Source organism: Protopterus annectens, chromosome 7.part0 (assembly GCF_019279795.1).
Source record: "Protopterus annectens isolate FY-2018-M chromosome 7.part0, PAN1.0, whole genome shotgun sequence".
In the NCBI taxonomy this organism is placed as follows: Eukaryota; Metazoa; Chordata; order Ceratodontiformes; family Protopteridae; genus Protopterus; species Protopterus annectens.
The window spans coordinates 288,036,464-288,054,302 of NC_056739.1; the positions used below are offsets into that span (position 1 = coordinate 288,036,464).

At 37.6% G+C, this 17,839-nt stretch overlaps 1 protein-coding gene across 30 annotated transcripts in view; it reads left to right on the forward strand.

Moving 5' to 3' along the window:
- NFASC (neurofascin) overlaps window positions 1-17,839 on the forward strand; it is a 2,999,343-nt gene that overhangs the window by 2,687,291 nt on the left and 294,213 nt on the right. For 21 of the 30 annotated variants that reach the window (XM_044076767.1, XM_044076768.1, XM_044076766.1 and 18 more), the window contains one exon: window positions 14,649-14,684. The exons of 2 other annotated variants lie outside the window; for them this stretch is intronic. In XM_044076767.1, coding sequence (XP_043932702.1) covers window positions 14,649-14,684 — 36 coding nt within the window. The remainder of the gene's footprint in view (window positions 1-14,648; window positions 14,685-17,839) is intronic. 7 more of the 30 variants (XM_044076774.1, XM_044076781.1, XM_044076786.1 and 4 more) reach the window with 1 other exon arrangement.

Consider the following 17,839-nt stretch of genomic DNA (forward strand, 5'->3'; position numbering starts at 1 on the left):
AATATTGGAGGTAAAAAATGGAATTAATTGTAATCCTAATACAGCGCCCTACAGGGCTCCAGTTTAGAAAGTGTGAGACCCAGATGTGGATTTTTCCTAAGTGACTGAAGGTTCTAGCTACAAGATATGAGTAAAACTGAGTCTGCCAAACTATACTTCCATCTCCTTAGATTTATAATGCTGTTCCATTACTGTGTTAAGTCTTGTGAGGGCATTACAACCTGTCCTGATGACAAGGTGATTACTTGCAAGTAAGCCGATGTAGTCTGAGCATATTATAGAGGAATTTTCCAGAAGTATGGCCATAGTTCAGCAGTGTAATGAGAATTTAAGACTACTGAGTTTAGGTAGTGATGTTATAAAGGCAGGCTTCCAATTATGTGGAAATATCCCTGTGTTAAGAGTTAAGTAAATGTATAAAAGTGGTTTATGAATGCTAGGGTCTGCCAGTTAACACCTGAGATTAATATAAGCTATCTTAGAGCCCTTAAATTTGATTGCTTCGTTAAGGGATTTGTAGAATTTTTTAGTGCTGAGAATATTTAAAAGGATGAGTTATCCAGTTTGTTTTTTAGTGAATTAAGTAGGAAAGGATATGGGGGTTAGGCTATATATGTATGCATGTGTGTATTTATATTAGATCTTTTAAAGTGTGTTTTATTCGCTACAAGAATTAGCTAAATTGTTGTTGCCTCACAGTAAGACGCTGTCCGGTTCGATTCTCTGCTAGAGCGTCTTCTGCGTGCTGACATGTGTGAATGGGTGTACCTTTGTTGAAGGTTGTGCATCAGGGCTGGTAACTCGGCACATAAAAATCAACTGCCAATCATTAGCAGACCGGAGTTCTGCTGTGGCGACCCCTAACCGGGAACAGCCGAAAGACACAACAACAAGTTTGTTAGAAATTTCCAAAATTGTTTGGGTTTATTCAGTAACATGTCCTGCCTTGCTCTAATAGAAAATGGAGTTCTAGCATTTAGGTTTCCTTTAAGCATCAATTTTAAGAAGGCTTGTTTTCTAATGTCATTTATATCAATCAAACTTCTGTATGTGCCAAGCTTGTTCTCTCTGCTTAAACGTATTTCTGATATCCTCAGTTTTTTTCGTAACAAGATTCACCTTTTTGGAGTCTTAATTTGAGAGACAGGAATATTTTCAATGTATGCAAGGCACAGAAGGAATGTAGTACTTTAATAGGATTACTGTCTAAGAATATTGGAGACCAGTCAGTGGGATATAGGTGTGGCAAGACGTTGCTATCATGTGATTCTAGTATTTGTCTAACTTGTTTTAAAATAGGTGGAAGCTTTTGAGTTTTGATTAACCTTGTAGTAGTACAGGGCAGTGCTCACTCATTGCATCCCAAAGAATAGTTACTTGCTTAAATTTATCACATAAGTTATTAATGATGTCAAATGAAGTGGCAGTATTTAGACTGTTCTATTTAAGTTGCTTAGTGCTGAGGTTATGTTCAGCTGTCTTCTGTGGCATCTCACACAGTTAGTATTGAGATCACCAAAGGTAGCATTGCTATCAGAAGATGCTTGTAGGAAAAGTTGTAAGTAGCATTTTGTTAGGTTAATAGATGAGTTTGATGTTATATAAAGTAGAGCAAAGTAAAATTTTGCTGAATTATTAATAGTTGAAATGTTAACTAATTTTGGACTACACCCACATTTGTGAGGTTCTTTCCATCACTGTCACACAGATAAATTAATTTTTTTTAACGAGTATCAGAGAACAACCTCCTGTATGATTGCCAGCTCTACTGCCGAAAAAACTGTTTCAGTTTTGTTATGTTTAAGTAGAAGTGATGATTTCATAGCTGGTGTAGCACACAGATGCATAACAAGAGGAATTTGCCACAGACCTCATTGTTGCACAGATGTTTGTAATGTAGCTACCAGTGACCTCAGCAGGTGTTTGCTCCAGGACACTGTATGTCATGTTGCTCTCCATGTTGTCCAGCAGCCCACACAGCAGTTAGATGTCCTGTCACAGGCCTCCTAATATGCTCAATGTTTCTACCTCTCTGTATTGCAGTAGACTAAGCTATTCGTGTTATGGCCTGCCTAGGATATGACCACCAGCCAGCTTTTAAAACTTCATGGTACCTTCCCCATGTCCCTCACAGAAAGAAAGGATAGGAAAAAAATGTAGTCTTAAACAACATGTAGCTATATATACATCCACATCCTGACAATATATTAAAATAATATAAAAAGGATTGAGGGAGGGAATGTAATACAAAAGTGATCTATTAGCATACCTGCTGTTATGTTAAGTAGCATACCGTACATGCTCAACATTAGATCACTACTGCAGTAGCCTAAGCTGTTTGGGTAAATTACCATAGCTTAGGAAAATATATGAAGGAGGAAGCAATTAAGAATGGTCCTAGCAAAGTGTGTTGTGGGCCAGGAAAAGGAATCCATTTTGTAATACTTTGTGAAAGTATGTACAGGGGATCAAAATGCTGCGTCAAGAATATACCTACAGTCCCAGCCCTTTCCAGAAAGACAAAACTGTAATAGAGTGCATTCTAACCCTGCCAGGAAATGGCTTATAGTGGGAATAGCAATAAGAAATAGGAGATAACTATCTTGAAATTGTGTGCTTTGAACCCAGATGTCTTTTTTTCTTATATTCACAAAGGCAACTAGCTGGATGGTTTTTCCTTAAGGATTTTATTCTTTCCAAGTTGTATCTGAGCTGTGTCTGGACATTCAGAGTATGCGGAATTCTTTCTCCCTCATTTTTAAGATTCTGAAAAGAATATAGTGAGATTAATAGATTGGCTTAAGCTAAACTGTGAGACCAGTTTAGACATAAAAGAGTAGTTTGTTCTCAAATAAACTTTGTCCTTGTGAAAAATGAGGAAGGGTGACTCAACTTAAGCACTTGTAACTCAGATACTCTCCTAGTAGAAGTCAAAACAATGACTAAAACAGTCTTCCATATTAAGAAACTCCCTCAACTTGATGAGCTGGATCAAATGGAGACAGAATAATCTTTTCAAGTTCAAACTTGAGATCCCAAGGAAGAGCCAGCTGATTCCTAGATGGATGAATATTTAACACCCCTTTCAAAAACTGACTTCAGCATGATTAGAAAGGGGGGATCAAAGGGCAGATAAGTAAAAATGGCTGACAAATGCACCTTGATAGAGGAATAAGAAAAGCCAGGGGACTGTAACTCACAAGTAAATCAAGAGCCTGAGGCAAAAGGGCCTAAAAAGTTTCCTGTCTGTTGGACTGATACCAACTAGAATTTTTTCCATTTGCACAAGCATGATTTCCTTGTGGCAGTTTTTTTTTTCCCATCTTTATTGCCTACTGAACATCCTCAGAAAACAGATGCCTAAAAGATATTACAATTCTGTCATCTAGGCAGTTAGCTGAAGATTTTACCTATTGAACATCTTCAGAAAACAGATGCCTAAAAGATATTAAAATTCTGTCATCTAGGCAGTTAGATGAAGATTTTTCTCTTGTGTGTGTATCAAACAACTCATCTTGTGCAAGCATACCCAGTCTGTGATAACTGCCTTTGACAAGATTGAAAAGAAGGGAGTGTAACTGCTGCCTGGCCAAGAATGTCAATGCCAAATTTTACAGAATACTTCTCAATTTTCACAAGAACCATGGACATGAGTGGAATGGGTAGAAAAGCATAGAAGAACATTTCTGTCCACAGAAAAGAGAAGGCATCTGCCTTCCAGGTCTGTTTGCAAGAAGTCCTGGAGGAGATTTTCTGTGTGTTCTGAAAGAAGGCAAACAGGTCTACATGATGTGTTTCCCATCGATGAAGTTTCCATTTGTGGGGGGAGGGTCTATCCTGGTCCTGCTGGGCTTGTCTGCAATCAGATTTTGCTCTGACAGAAAATATGAAGCTTGCAGAGTGAGCTGAGCTGAGTTTTTTTCTCACAGGATGTCATAGCCAATATGCAAAGAAGATAGGATTTAGTATCCCCTTGTTTATGTGGACCAGAGATGATTTTAAGGCTTTCAGTGCACTGCTCACTGTCGACATGTCTATGACATTTATCTGCTTTTGTCCATCTGAAGGGTTCCACAACTTTCATTTTTACTCTTTTAGAAACTACACTCCATGCCATGTCTGATGCATTAGTGGTTTAAAGACTGTACGGGGGTCAAAAGCCAGAGTAGGACACCTGGATTGCAAGAGATCTGGTCTGTCTAACAAAGAATCTCCCTTTTTATAAATCCCAAAAATGGGATCTGAAGGAAAAAGTGGGTAGATGCTGAATCCTGACTGATCTAAGGTAACACCGTATTTTCTTTCAGTGGAGTCTGGCTACAGGAAGCATGAGAATCATAGATGCCGTATATCCCAAAATCCTGATATACCCCTTGCAAATGCATGGGTTTTAATTAAAGAAAATCAAGAACTGCTGGAAGAAGAAAGGCTGTTCCCAGGTAGAATCCAATAGACATCCCAGGAATACAATTCTGTGGGGAGGGATGAGAGTAAATTTAAAAAAATTGACTTTGAAAATACAGACTGAGTAGAAGGTTCTGGAGAATTTGTAAAGACTCTTGACAGATGGAAACAAAGTCCGTAAAGTTAAGACAGTTGTCTAAACATGGAAATATGTCAATACCTTGAAACTTACAATAAACAGTGACTGAAGTATACACTTTGTGAATACCTCTGGTGCTGTGGTAAGTCCAAAGGGTAAGACAGAAATTATGGTATAATCCAGACAAAAAAAACAACCTTAAGAAATGCCTGTACTTCTCATCAACGAGAATGCGATGGTAGGTGTTTTTTTTTTAAATCTAGCTTCAACATGAAGGCTAAATGACAGATTAATGGAAGAAGGGAATGAAGGATAATATTTTGAACTTGGGAATCTTGACAAAAACATTCAGAAATGAAAGGTCCAGTACAGGAGCCTACCTTTTTTGCTACCAGAAAAATCCGTGAATAAAATCCTTTCCCAAGTGGCAGACATGAACAGATTCTGTAACTTCATGAGCCAGCATCTGGTGCAGAATCGGAGGAAAGAGACAAACCTAGTTCAATGTGGGTAAAGATGAGTCCCTTAAGAATGAGGATGGATTTCTATTGTGATGTGTAACCATGCTGAATTACCCTCACAACCCATCATGGCTGTAATAGTCTGATGCCACAAAGGAAGCTGAAGTCTCAGAGAAATAGAGTGGGTGACAGGATGGAAGGGAAAGAGCCTGAACAGGCAGGGAGACATGCTGACTGAGGAAACACTAACTTTTTGAAGCTTTTCCTTTTTTATAGCCTTCTTCCCATCACTTTTTAAAATTCTCTTTGATGGCATCTTGCTTCTTAAAAAGCTTGTTGAAAAAGGGACCCAAGGTGGAAACTTTTTCCTTCCCTTTGAAAACTGAGGGTTGAAAAATCTGAGTCACTCCTTATATTAACTTTCTCCTTTCATCATACTTTTTTAAACACCTAAGCTGCAGAAGGGCCAAACGGAAACTCCTTATCTAAAGAGAATTTAACATTTCAGTTTTAATATCTTCAGGAAGATTTTGAGAATGTAGCCAAGCTAGTCTTTTCAATATTGACCCCAAAACTGTAATATCATAAGTGCACTTTAAAATGTGGTTAATCACTTGAAAAGCAGCAGTAATAGAGGCATTCAGTGATTTTTTTTTTTTACTTCTTAAGAGGGAAGATTTACTATTGACTTCTGCATGTTCATGCTGTCAAAAGGTAAATGTAAACACTTTACCCTATGAGCTTGTCATTTTAAAATACTGAAAGTGAAAGTACAAGACTAATACATTTCCTTCCCAAACTTTTCCATTGTTTTTCCATCCTTGTCATAAGGAATGGGTTAGCTAAATTGTTTTGCAGAAGCAGTTCTGGATAAAGGAATCGCATGTGGGTCAGCTTTGGTATTTAAAAAAGAAATGCTTATGAGACTGAGGTACCATATATAACCTACCAGACCTCCTAGGAATAGGAGGTTGACTATCAGGTAAGCTAAAAGCTAGGAGAAAGGCATTCTAAAAAGCAGGCAACACAAGAAGAGTAATTGTAGAACTTGTAATTTCCATGTGTAACAAATCATAGTATATTTTCTTTGCTATAGGAATTTCATTCTGCTTCCACCGAAACATCCTTTCATCTTCAACAAATTTTCTGAAAAAGATAATTTTTCATGATGTAAATCTGAATTTATATTTTCATCAAAGTCAGAATGTTCAAATTCGGAAAAAATTCCTGAGGTAAGACCTCTTCCCGTGTAATTCATGCTGTTCTAATTAAACAGCCATATCAGAAAGAGAAGGAGTGCTCTTCCTTTTCTTGCCTCAGGTAACAGAAGGCAAGGAAAAGCATCAATAAGTTCTTTAGCAAATCTCTGTAAATCTTCTTTTCCCACAGAAATAACAAGAGACTGAAAAGCTTCCGTACTGTGTTCCACTTTCCTGGGCAACTCACTGAAAAGGATACACTTTCTGCAGGAATTCCATTACCAGGAACAGGTCCCTATCATAGCTAAATGAGAAACCTTCACCAGTCCCTTTCTCGGAAATCAATAAAAGTGATTCTCCTTTGCCCACCAAGGGCATCCCTACAGCTATAGAAGATGTGGCTATCCCCCTGTCTTTGGTGGCTGCATATGCTACACCAAGGGGACTGCAGGTGATGAATAGCCACAGCAGTGCCACCCACCAGCAGCTAAGACACAGCAAAAGCCAGACCAACATCCAAAGATTTCCTGACAACTTTTTTCTTCTTCAAGGCAGAGGAAAGGTGATGCAGTGAAGACCAGGGATTGCTCCATTATTAAGCTGATAAAGAGACCTCAAAAGCTGATAGCAGAGTCTGGCCAAGTCAGTAAAGTATACAGTAGAGATCTAAGTTAAGTAAATCACTGACAGTCCCCAGTACAAACTGCACAAAACGTGAGAAAAAAACCTGTCTAAAAAAAGAAAATATTTATCACAAAATATTCACACAAACATTTATACATAATACTCCCTTGGAATGCTAGTTCAGAATTAGAAATAGTAAGTTTCCTAGCAAAAGCACATATTGCAGTCAGAAAAGTACAAATTTTCCTCAGAAAAAATAAAATTACTGGAATGTTTTTCCCAAAAGGAGACTTATCCGCACAGCCTTAAATAATTGCATGACAATCAACAGTTCCTTATGGTCCATAGTACTCTTTGGCAGCAAAAAAGCTTTGAAGCTTGTTGCACTACACATTTCCTGACATGTAGCACTGCTCGAGCTCTTGACATTTGGAGCACATGTAAGGTGCCCTTTATCTCTGAAAGCTCACTGGTCTCCAGGGGGTGGACTTGTTTAGCTTAGTAACCATGAAAAAAACAGAGGAAAATCACCAAAAATAAACCAGTAGCCTCTATCAAAAGTGAAAAGGAAAACTCCATCAGCTTCGTCCACAACAAACTTCTTCAGATAACACCACAAACAATGAAATCACAGCTCTTTTATAATTTACATAGATTGCCTAACCAATCAAGTTCCCCTTATAATTATACCATTCATTAAGACATTCACATTAAAAGCCAAGTGGTCTACCTTGTGTTAAACAAACTATATATTAAAATATAAAAACAATACAAAACTACAAAAAAAAATGCAATTGTAACCCTGCTGTATCATGTAAATAATTCTCTAATAAAAATATTTAATATAAAAATATTAAATATAAAAAATTCATCTCAAAATCCCAAAATGTAAAAGAAACATCAATACATTTGTATATGAATATACTTCATATGTTATGAACATGGTGCCATCTACTGGCAAAACCCTAAAGTGTTTCAAGTGACAGGAATCTTATCTAAAATAACCACTAAAAGAATTATACCTAATTACTGAATAAATAAAATCCATATTACCCCACAATTAAAGCTTCGCAACTCTTAATTTTAATAAGGGTAAAATGGAAAAATAGCTATTGAGCCCAGGCTGTTTCCCTGCATCCAAAAATACCTGCCAATACAGTTCTCTGTATTCAAGGCGGGACTCCCAAGGTCCCCCCCTAATATCCAAGGGGATACGCTCAAAGGACAAAGAGTTTAGGAAGTACACCACCCAGGAATTTAACAGGAAGGTATTTAACCTAAGCAAGGATGAATGGGCCTTATTAAAACAATTAAGGGTGGATGAAAGCATAGGGATTATAAAGCCTGACAAAGGCGGAGGTGCTGTGGTCGTGAGCTCAGTACTATATGAAGGTAAAATGCTGAACCTTTTGGAGAACATTGATACGTATAGGAGGGTATCAAAAATGAAATCAATATCGCTTACAAAAAGATTGATATGGCCCTTTATTATCTTCTTATGGAAGGTCTGATGAGCAATGATATTTACCATTACTTAAGTAATGATAGACCCAGGATTCCTAATATATTTGGAATCCCGAAAGTACATAAATACCCTCTATACCCTCCATTGAGACCTATAGTATCTGCTGAGGGATCAAAGACTGTGCCCCTAGCAAAATACTTAGATATCAAGCTCAAGTCCCATGGGTTGAACAACCAGCAAATATTAAATGATTCATGGAAATGTTTACAGAAAATTGATCTGGAACTGGATTACCAACAGGTCCTTTTTGTCACTATAGACATTAAGGACCTTTTTTCTGCAATTCCCCATTCTAAGGGGTTGGAATGGCTGGAGCTGTTCTTGACAGAGGATGCCCAGATCTCCAACAATGATTTGCACATAATCCTGGGACTTATGGATTTGGTTCTTAAAAATAATTTTTTATATTTCAGTGGGGATTTTTTTCACCAAATTAAGAAGGTTGCTATAGGGGGTAAATTGTGCCCCCACTTACACTAACATTGTCTTGGCTTGGTGGGAAAAAGTGTACATTCTCCAATTGGAATTTAGGTATTGTTGAACCAAATATGTCAGAGTTTTAGATGATATCTGTATTTGTTGGGTTGAAACGGAGGCTAAATTAAATGAATTTTTGAAATACCTAGATACTACAACTGATTTTTTAAAATTCACACATACCATTTCTAGAGACTCCATACATTTTCTAGATGTCACACTAGAAAGGACAGCGAATGGTAGTGTGGAGTCTAAGGTATTTCGGAAATATATGTACTCTAACCCTTATGTGCACTACACAAGTGCACATCCTGGGTTCCAGAAAAAATATTGTTAACAGACAATTTATCTGTGCCTCAAGAATGACCTCATGTGATATGGATTTTAGAGATGAATGTGAGTTCTTACACAGGTTATTTTTAGAGAGGGGATACCCAGATGAGCTTATTAATAACATCAAAAGTGAAGTAGTAGCAAGTAGAAGAGATAAATTTGGCCCTGTCTTGGGGGTTGATAGACTTGGTGGGTGGCAGCAAACTACAGCGAGGGTAATAAGCTATAATACAGGTAGAGCCTTTATCACATAATTTAATGTGAACATTTTAGGTCTTAACAAAATTGTGAAAAATGAATGGGAAAGATTTATGGGATTTACTGACTTGCCATTCTCACAAAAAGGTCCCCTTAAGTTCATTTACAGAAAAGGCAAGAGCTTGAAGAATTTTTTGGAAGCCAATAATGGGAACAAGGAGATTTCAAGTACTAGATGTAAGAGGACATATAAATGTGGGGCATGCCAGCAGTGCCAATATGTGGCCAACAAGGAGAGTCTTGTATTGACAAGCTGGGGCAGAGCACTTAGTACTCATAATTTCTATAATTGTAATAGTGAGAGGGTTGTTTATTTGGTGACATGTAGCCAGTGTGCCTCATTTTATGTAGGGAAAACTGAGAGCAAACTAAAGAGACGGATTTACGAACATACATACGATACTAAAAATACGAATGACACCAATGCCCTTTTTAATCATACATTCTCTTGTAGGCAGGCCACCTTTAGTTTCTTTGTCCTTGAAAGTATCCCTTTGGATATTAGAGGGGGACCTTGGGAGACGCGCCTTGAATACAGAAAACTGTATTGGCAGGTATTTTTGGATGCAGGAAAACAGCCTGGGCTCAATGGCTATTTTTCCATTTTACCCTTATTAAAATTAAGAGCTGCGAAGCTTTAATTGCAGGGTAATATGGAGTTTATTTATTCAATAATTAGGTATAATTGTCTTAGTAGCTATTTTAGATAAGATTCCTGTCACTTGAAACACTTTAGGGTTTCGCCAGTAGATGGCGCCATGTTCATAACATATAAAGTATATTCATATACATATGTATTGATGATCTTTTACATTTTGGGATTTTTAGATGAATTTTTTATGTTTAATATTTTTATATTAAATATACATGGGTGGCCACAGTGGTGCAGTGGTTAGAATTGCCACCTCACAGCAAGAGGTTCTCCGGTTCGATTCTCGGCTGGGGTGCCTTCTGTGCGGAGTAGGCATGTCCTCCCTGTGGTCGCGTGGGTTTCCTCCAGGTGCTCCGGTTTACTCCCACATCCCAAAGACATGCAGTAGGTGAATTGGACACTCTAAATTGGCCCTAGATGTGAGTGTGTGCGTGTGTGGGCCTTCTGTGGAAGGTTGGGCGCCTGGCTGGCAACTCAACACCGTAAAACTCCACTGCCAATCATGAGCGGACAGATGATCAACTGTGGTGACCCCTAACCGGGAAAAGAAGACGATTAGAGAATTATTTACATGATACAGCAGGGTTGCAATTGTATTATTTTTTGTAGTTTTGAGGGGAACTTGATTGGTTAGGCAATCTATGTAAATTAGAAAAGAGCTGTGATTTTATTGTGTGTCATGTTATCTGAAGAAATCTGTTGTGGACTGAAACTTGGAAGAAATTGTAGCATTAATAAAGTGTATTGTGTGCTGCAGGAGATTTGCATTTCACTTTTGTTGGAGGTTACCTGCTTAGCTTAGGCTACTGCAACATTGATTTACGGCTGAATATCAGATGGTACTGCTGGATGTAGTGAGAGAGCTGGGTGTAGTCTATTTTTTATTGACATTTGCCCATAGTTGGAAGAACAGAGGTATCTCTTGAGATGGTTTGCTTTTGGAGGGGTTTAATTAGAGCATTTTTCAAAATCTGTGGTAAGATATTTTGTGTGAGTCAAGGATTATATATATGGTTGAGAGGAAAATGTAGGTGATCTTCAGTGATGCATGAACCAAGGGTTTATGTTTTCTGTTCCAGGGAGTGTTGTTGGAAATATTTTTGACTAGAGACTTCTTTGGGATGTATGCATTTGAAATGAGCCACATTTATTCAGTAGTAGCAGCATACATTTTTGTCTTAAGATTTGTACTAGATGTGTACACTGCTTGATCAGTATGGAATAGATTCACTTAAATTTAGACTGAATTTGAAATTAGTTAGGCTGTTGTTTTATTATGGCAACTTGTTATAATGCCCTATTTCCTGAATGATCTTGTTACATTCCAGGATCATTTATTTTGGTCTTAACCAACTGACAAGTTATGAAAATCAATCCACAGTTATATAACCCTGTTTAGTACAGTAAGACTTCTTTGGATTGGTTTTCAAACCCGTTTGTTAAAAAGCACTGCATTTTGTCCTGTCATGATACTTCTCTTGCTTTTTGATAATTGGTGAGTTTGTCTTGTTTCTGCATCGTATATTTTTATAGATGTATTTACACACTCAAAAATATCTGATTAGGTAGATGATATAGCGGAAATAGTGGACCATAGAGGAGGGCATAGCCACCCCCTGGAAAATTATTTTCCTTGTAACACCTACTCTGGAGGGGAATTATAGTACTTAGAAAATGGGCTATCTGCTAAAATGGCTTGCATTTCTTTTAAGATATACTTTTTTATATTTTGATGTAAAATAGTTCATCCTCCTAAAGTTTTATAGTCGCAATAGAATATACATATAAACATTAAGTATTTAATGTGTACACACAAATACACACACACACACACACACACATATATATATATATATATATATATATATATATATATATATAAAACTAACAAATGTAGATGTAGACAGTCTGTCACACCATAGGTCTCAACCTGCTATGAGGCAAGTGTGGAACATGGACTATAGCAATTTGTGACAAACCAACAAAATGTGGAACATCCTATTTTTGCACTGGCCAAAAGTATGCCTTGACCATGGCCATGGCCTTTCAACCAAAATATACCATATGTAAGTATTTAATAATATACACACTCTCTTGCAGACTCAAACATTTCCATATTAACAGACACAGATGCAACAGCAAAAAAACAGTGGCTCACTCATATAGAAAAACTCAAAAGCACACACACACACACACACACACTCACACACGCACACACGCACACACACACACACACACACACACACACACACACACACACACACACACACACACACACACACACACACACACACAGACGCTTGTCATACCTGTCAACTGCCCAAATTTTTGCCTCATATTTTTGGTGTGTTTCTCAGAAAATATGTAGTTTCAAAGGCAAATCACAGAGGAATGAAATAATAAGATAATGACATAAATTTGAGTTTCAGACATCAGAACATGTATGGTAACACAAAACCTGTTATTCTAGCAACTTTCTAAGGTTATAAGAGCAATGTCTAAAAATTGTCACTATGTTTGTGTCTGTCTCCACATTATGTTTGGCTCCATCTGTTCACAGGTGAAAGCTATACTGGCTCTCCAGATAAATGCCACTGATGACCGATCTGCATTCTTCCCTTAATTATTACTGCACTAGCACTGTGCCTGATCCACTGCCAAAGTTAGTTGTTTGCAACTCATGCACAGCTCACACACCAAACTAGCAGCAGATAAATATATTTTGGACTCCCCTATGGTAATATTTATCCTTTTGACTCCGACTTGACCGCTGCTAATATTAACTTAATATCAACTTAAAACTACGTGACAATCCTGCATACCAAGATAACCAGGCAAACATTGATTCTATTACCTCCCAGGTTCTTTTTCCACCCCACTGCCAAAAGCAGCAGGAGACATGGCCATCTACCTTTCTGCCTTTTCCCTGTTCCCCAAGCTCCTTGGATTTAATGACGGGTCATCTCACAACATATCGCCTAGCCCTACAGCTAGATCTGAATTCAAAAGTATGAAACAAGCCCATCCCCAAGCAGTAAACTCTCATAATTATTAACTTTCAATGTAATTACTGTCTTTATTTAAAGAGAGGGAGAAAAAAAAAAAAGTAAAATAGAAGCAAAACAGTATGAAAATAAATAACTGTAATACCAGCAGTTAATCATTTTAACTGCTGGCATTGCAGTTATTTACTTTTGTGCTGTTTTGCTCTGATTTTATTTTTTCTCCCTCTCTTTAAATGCACTTTGTCACAACCGCATTTAGAGAGGGGGGAACAGAAGTATATTTTTTCTTGTTGCTCGTGCTTCAGGAGTATCATTATAGACAACCCTGAAGCATTGCACTTTAACTCTGAATTCCGATTGGTTGCTAAGGTCAAAATCATTCTCTGATTTACTCCCTTTCTTTCTCCTTGCCAATTGGCTATACTTATGATTTGGGAGCCAATCAGAGAACAAAAAGCGGAACCACCACTGTCGAAAGCGGAACAGTAGAACACTGATTCACTTCAGTGTCAAATGTGGAGCTTTCCGCACAATGGGGTGCGGTTGAGCACTAAGTCTCACACACATGCATAAAACCAGATACACTCCCGCCACACACATACCGACACACAGGCAGACTCTTTCTCGCATGCATGCACGCGCACTACACACACGCACAAAGATGGCCAGCAATTACAACCTCTTTCTTGACTGTCTTTGAAAACTACAGTTAGTCAATAAACCAAGCCATTATAGTTTCATACTTTTTATTCTACAGAAAAGGCATATTGATGCAAAACATGTTCCTCTATTGATTTTTTAAGTGAGTTGGGGTACATTTAATGATTTTCTGATTTTAGGCCTTTTATCTTCCCATTACTGTTGGCTTTGTCCAAAATTCTTAAGCAAATTAGTATGGATGTACACACACTTTCTCTCTCTCTCTGTCTTGCACAAACACCTAGCCTTCTAGTTTTGTTTTTTTCCCACTCTTACTAAATGCAGCTAAGTACAATGGAATGCGAGGGGAAAGTAAAATGGCAGCTTCTTACAACTGCTATGATGACCATTTAATTTTGTATCCATACTTCACAGCTGTTTAATATGTTGTCATGAGTAAGTGGACTTTATTCCAGGCTCTCCTGGTACATTAACACCTTGTTGGAAAATGTGTTCTCCAGCAGGGTATAATTTCATTTTCTAATATCACATTAATGCCCACTTTCATGTGAGAAGTTTCTGATACCGCAGTGCATTGGTAAATACAATGAAAATAAAATGACCAGAGTAATTAGCTAAGTGCTAAACTGTGTGCTCATGAGTAACTTAACCTTTTTGGTGTAAATAGAGCTTTAGAAATGCTTTATGGAAGGCTGTCAAGAGTTATTGATATGCCACAAGTTTAAATTCATATTCTTTATTTCCTAACTTCATTGCATATTATGTTTTGTTTTTATTTCTTCAGGACTTCTTTACAGCAGCAGAAAGTATACAAGATTAAGAGTTTGATATTACAATACTATAGTGCACGTTTTAAACTGTTCATGTTTATTTTTTCCTCCTCCTCTCTGTCTTTCTCCACTGCACTAAAGCTACTCCAACACCAGGTACTGTGACAACAGCAGGAGGTAATAGAAGTAGTGCAAACATAGCCTAAGTGTACTTAAGTAGTTGTTATTTAATAAAACATATAAGGTTAACCCTTGCACTGCAGAACAGAAAACAGTTTTCATTATGTACAGTTTGCATCCTGAAAAGTAATTCAGTGTGTTTAAAGAGTACTTCAGCAGTGAAACGGTTAGCTAAACACCATGCATTGTAATATGTTGCTAGTGTTGCATGACTGCAAGTTTTGTCATTCATCTTGCTACCAACTGCTGCATGTGTTTGCATGAAATCAGGAAAAGGGCATCCACCCTCTGAGGCAATTTAGCACTGTAGTTTAAGAGGAAGCATGTATAAATCAATAGTAGCTGCTGCTTGTTTAATTGCTATGAGGACTAACTGTGCATGTCAGTAGTACACCTGTATGGATATATAAAATGAACATTTTGTGCACAGTTGTTTATTCAGAATAATACTAAGTGCAGTTCATTAGGAAATGGCAGCACCTTCTCAGGTTTTTGTTTCACTAAATAGGGGACTCTGAAAGAAATATATTCCTCTAACGGCCTGTGGTACATTTTTTATTATTGTGTGTCTATGCAGTCTCCATTCTATCAGAAGATTATTCCCAGCTAACCATATACCCATTCACGTGATAAATTTTTGGTTGTAGACAAGCATTTTTATGGTAAATCAAACCGACTGATGAGTTGGTGCTGGTCTTTGTCTAAGAGATCATCTACATTTTAGATGGAAATATTTTTATTAATTTGTAAACATGCATTTCTATATAATTAGTAAGCATTACAGAGTCATTTAGTGATTGAACTGGCTAAAGAACATAATTTAAATAGCAGAGAGAGAGAAGCAGTAGAGGTGCATGTGAAATACACAAAACAATCTGCATAGCATACGTGAATTATAATGTAACAAATGCAAGTACAGAATGATTTATATATAAATACAAAACAGACTTTTTTGCCACATATCCAAAGTGTGTCTGTGCTTAACCCCTAAAAATTGAACTTTGATGTTTCTGACTAGATATATTAAACAGTGTTTGATGAAAATGAATGATACATACCTGATATGTGATATGTATTAATACATGACTTTTTTATTCACTGAGCATCTTTTCTTCTGGCAGAACAGATGACCAGTCAGTTTCAGTGCTTATGCTTGAAGCAGACACATTATTAGCAGCGATTAGCAGCTAGGTTTGTGAGCTGCATATCTAACTTCAGAATGCTCTGGCGACAGTATCAAAATAGTTGTGCCTTTTAGCCTTTAGAACATCTTGACAACTCTTTCCTTTCAGATTCTGAAGTGCCACACCTTGGATTTACACTGGTCCCTACTCATGGCATAGCATGGGGAAATCTACAGGTTCTCTCTCACTACTTACATGGACTAGAACATGGGCAAAAAATATTCCATCTATCCTCATTTTTGATTTTAAGAAGTTGAATTACTTTATCAGACTTTACTCCATATCAATACTAGTTTCCAAAGGGCCTTTGAAAGAAGCTGATTCCTGTGGTCAATGAGCATATTTTGTCTCTTTTTCTGCCTGAAGAGAAAGGATAATGTCCTGCCTTCCTCTATCTGCATATACTTTAAATGTGCAACTCATTTCCATCACAAGAAGCCCGTACTAGCCTTTTTTCTGTGTGCAGAAACAAAGGAGTAACTTGTTACATGAAACACTGAACATGCACTAACACCCTCCTTCATCTTCTTTATCAGCTCCTGCCACTGTGATTTACCCAGGGCTGCTTCTGTACTACAAAGGTTTCTTTGCTGCAGTTAATTCTTACCTGGATCCCTTAGCAAGCCTCTAGAATCAGATCCAATGACTAGCTTCCTCATTATGATTTACTTCTGTTTTCTACTAATAGAACTCCATTTCCTTTACCAGTTCAATTAAATTACAGTCAGCTGGCAACTGCCATTACTAGAATAGAAAAGCCCACAGTGGCTAGATTTGAGAAATGATCTCCCATTCCTCACGCTTTTCTATGTAGTCTCCTCTTTTCAATTTGATATGAGCCAATGTAGAACAAGCCCTCCTGCTTCTCAGATACAGCCTCACATAACCACCCACTTACCCAGTGCAGTACCAACTAATGCATGCTCTAGTAGAAGTACAAGCCCCTGATGCATTCCTGTCCAGAATCTTCCTTCCCAGAATTTAGCATTGCAGATGCCACTGCTCCCCCCTAAAGTCCAGCTTTCCAGTCCTGAGTCTAATGTCTGCCCCTCTAGTGTCTGCTGTATAGATGTTCATTCCTCTTTTCACAAACTCAGCATGTTATTTGGCCACTGGATGTCAATCCCTCAGTGCATTTTTATTTCAGCAGGGCTTCAGCCACTAATTCAGATTTTATCCTTAACTGAACCAGGACCACTTTGCACTCAGCACCAGGGAAAATGAAGACAACCCATTCCCCATGTAAGCTGTCTTACTTTAGACATCAGCAGTGCAAGCCACAAAGGATGCACCTAGCAAAGTTACAATGAACTTGTGAATACAGCTCATTTTGATGGACATCTTTAGCCCCCTGTGAGAAAATGTATCTACTGAAATGAATAAGGGAAAATATATCTCAGAAATATATCTGCAGAAATGAATGAGGAAAAAGGGTCTTCACCCTGTCCTAACCCAAGAAGGGCCCCATGTGTAAGTGACTGCAGTTCCAGTGAGGTGATGTATGTTGCAGAATGCTTAATCCAAGAGTTTCTAGTTGGTTAAAACTGCATGGAAGCTGTCACATCATTCTTGAGCTCAAAGCACTATATAGTTTGAACAGGAATCATAAATGTACTTCATAAACACATTCTGGCTTGTTTGGATTTCTTATTTTTTTTAATCATAAGTAGGGTTCTGGGGGGAGTGGGAGTAAATAGTATCTTAAAAAATGAAGAACTACAGTGGCAGCTAAGGCTTAATGCAAGTCATTCACCCATCCCCGTCTGAATGACAAGCTTAACATTAACAGCATTCTTTGGTCAAAACCATTTAAGTGATGGGTTTTGCTTTTCAGCATTTATCTCAGGTTTAGCTTATTTTAACATCGTATTATTCCTCTCACTCTCACAATCATTTTTATGCATACTTATGTTTTTACATTATGTTGTTTGCACTTGTGAAGCTGTGATGCAGTTTTACATGTTATTT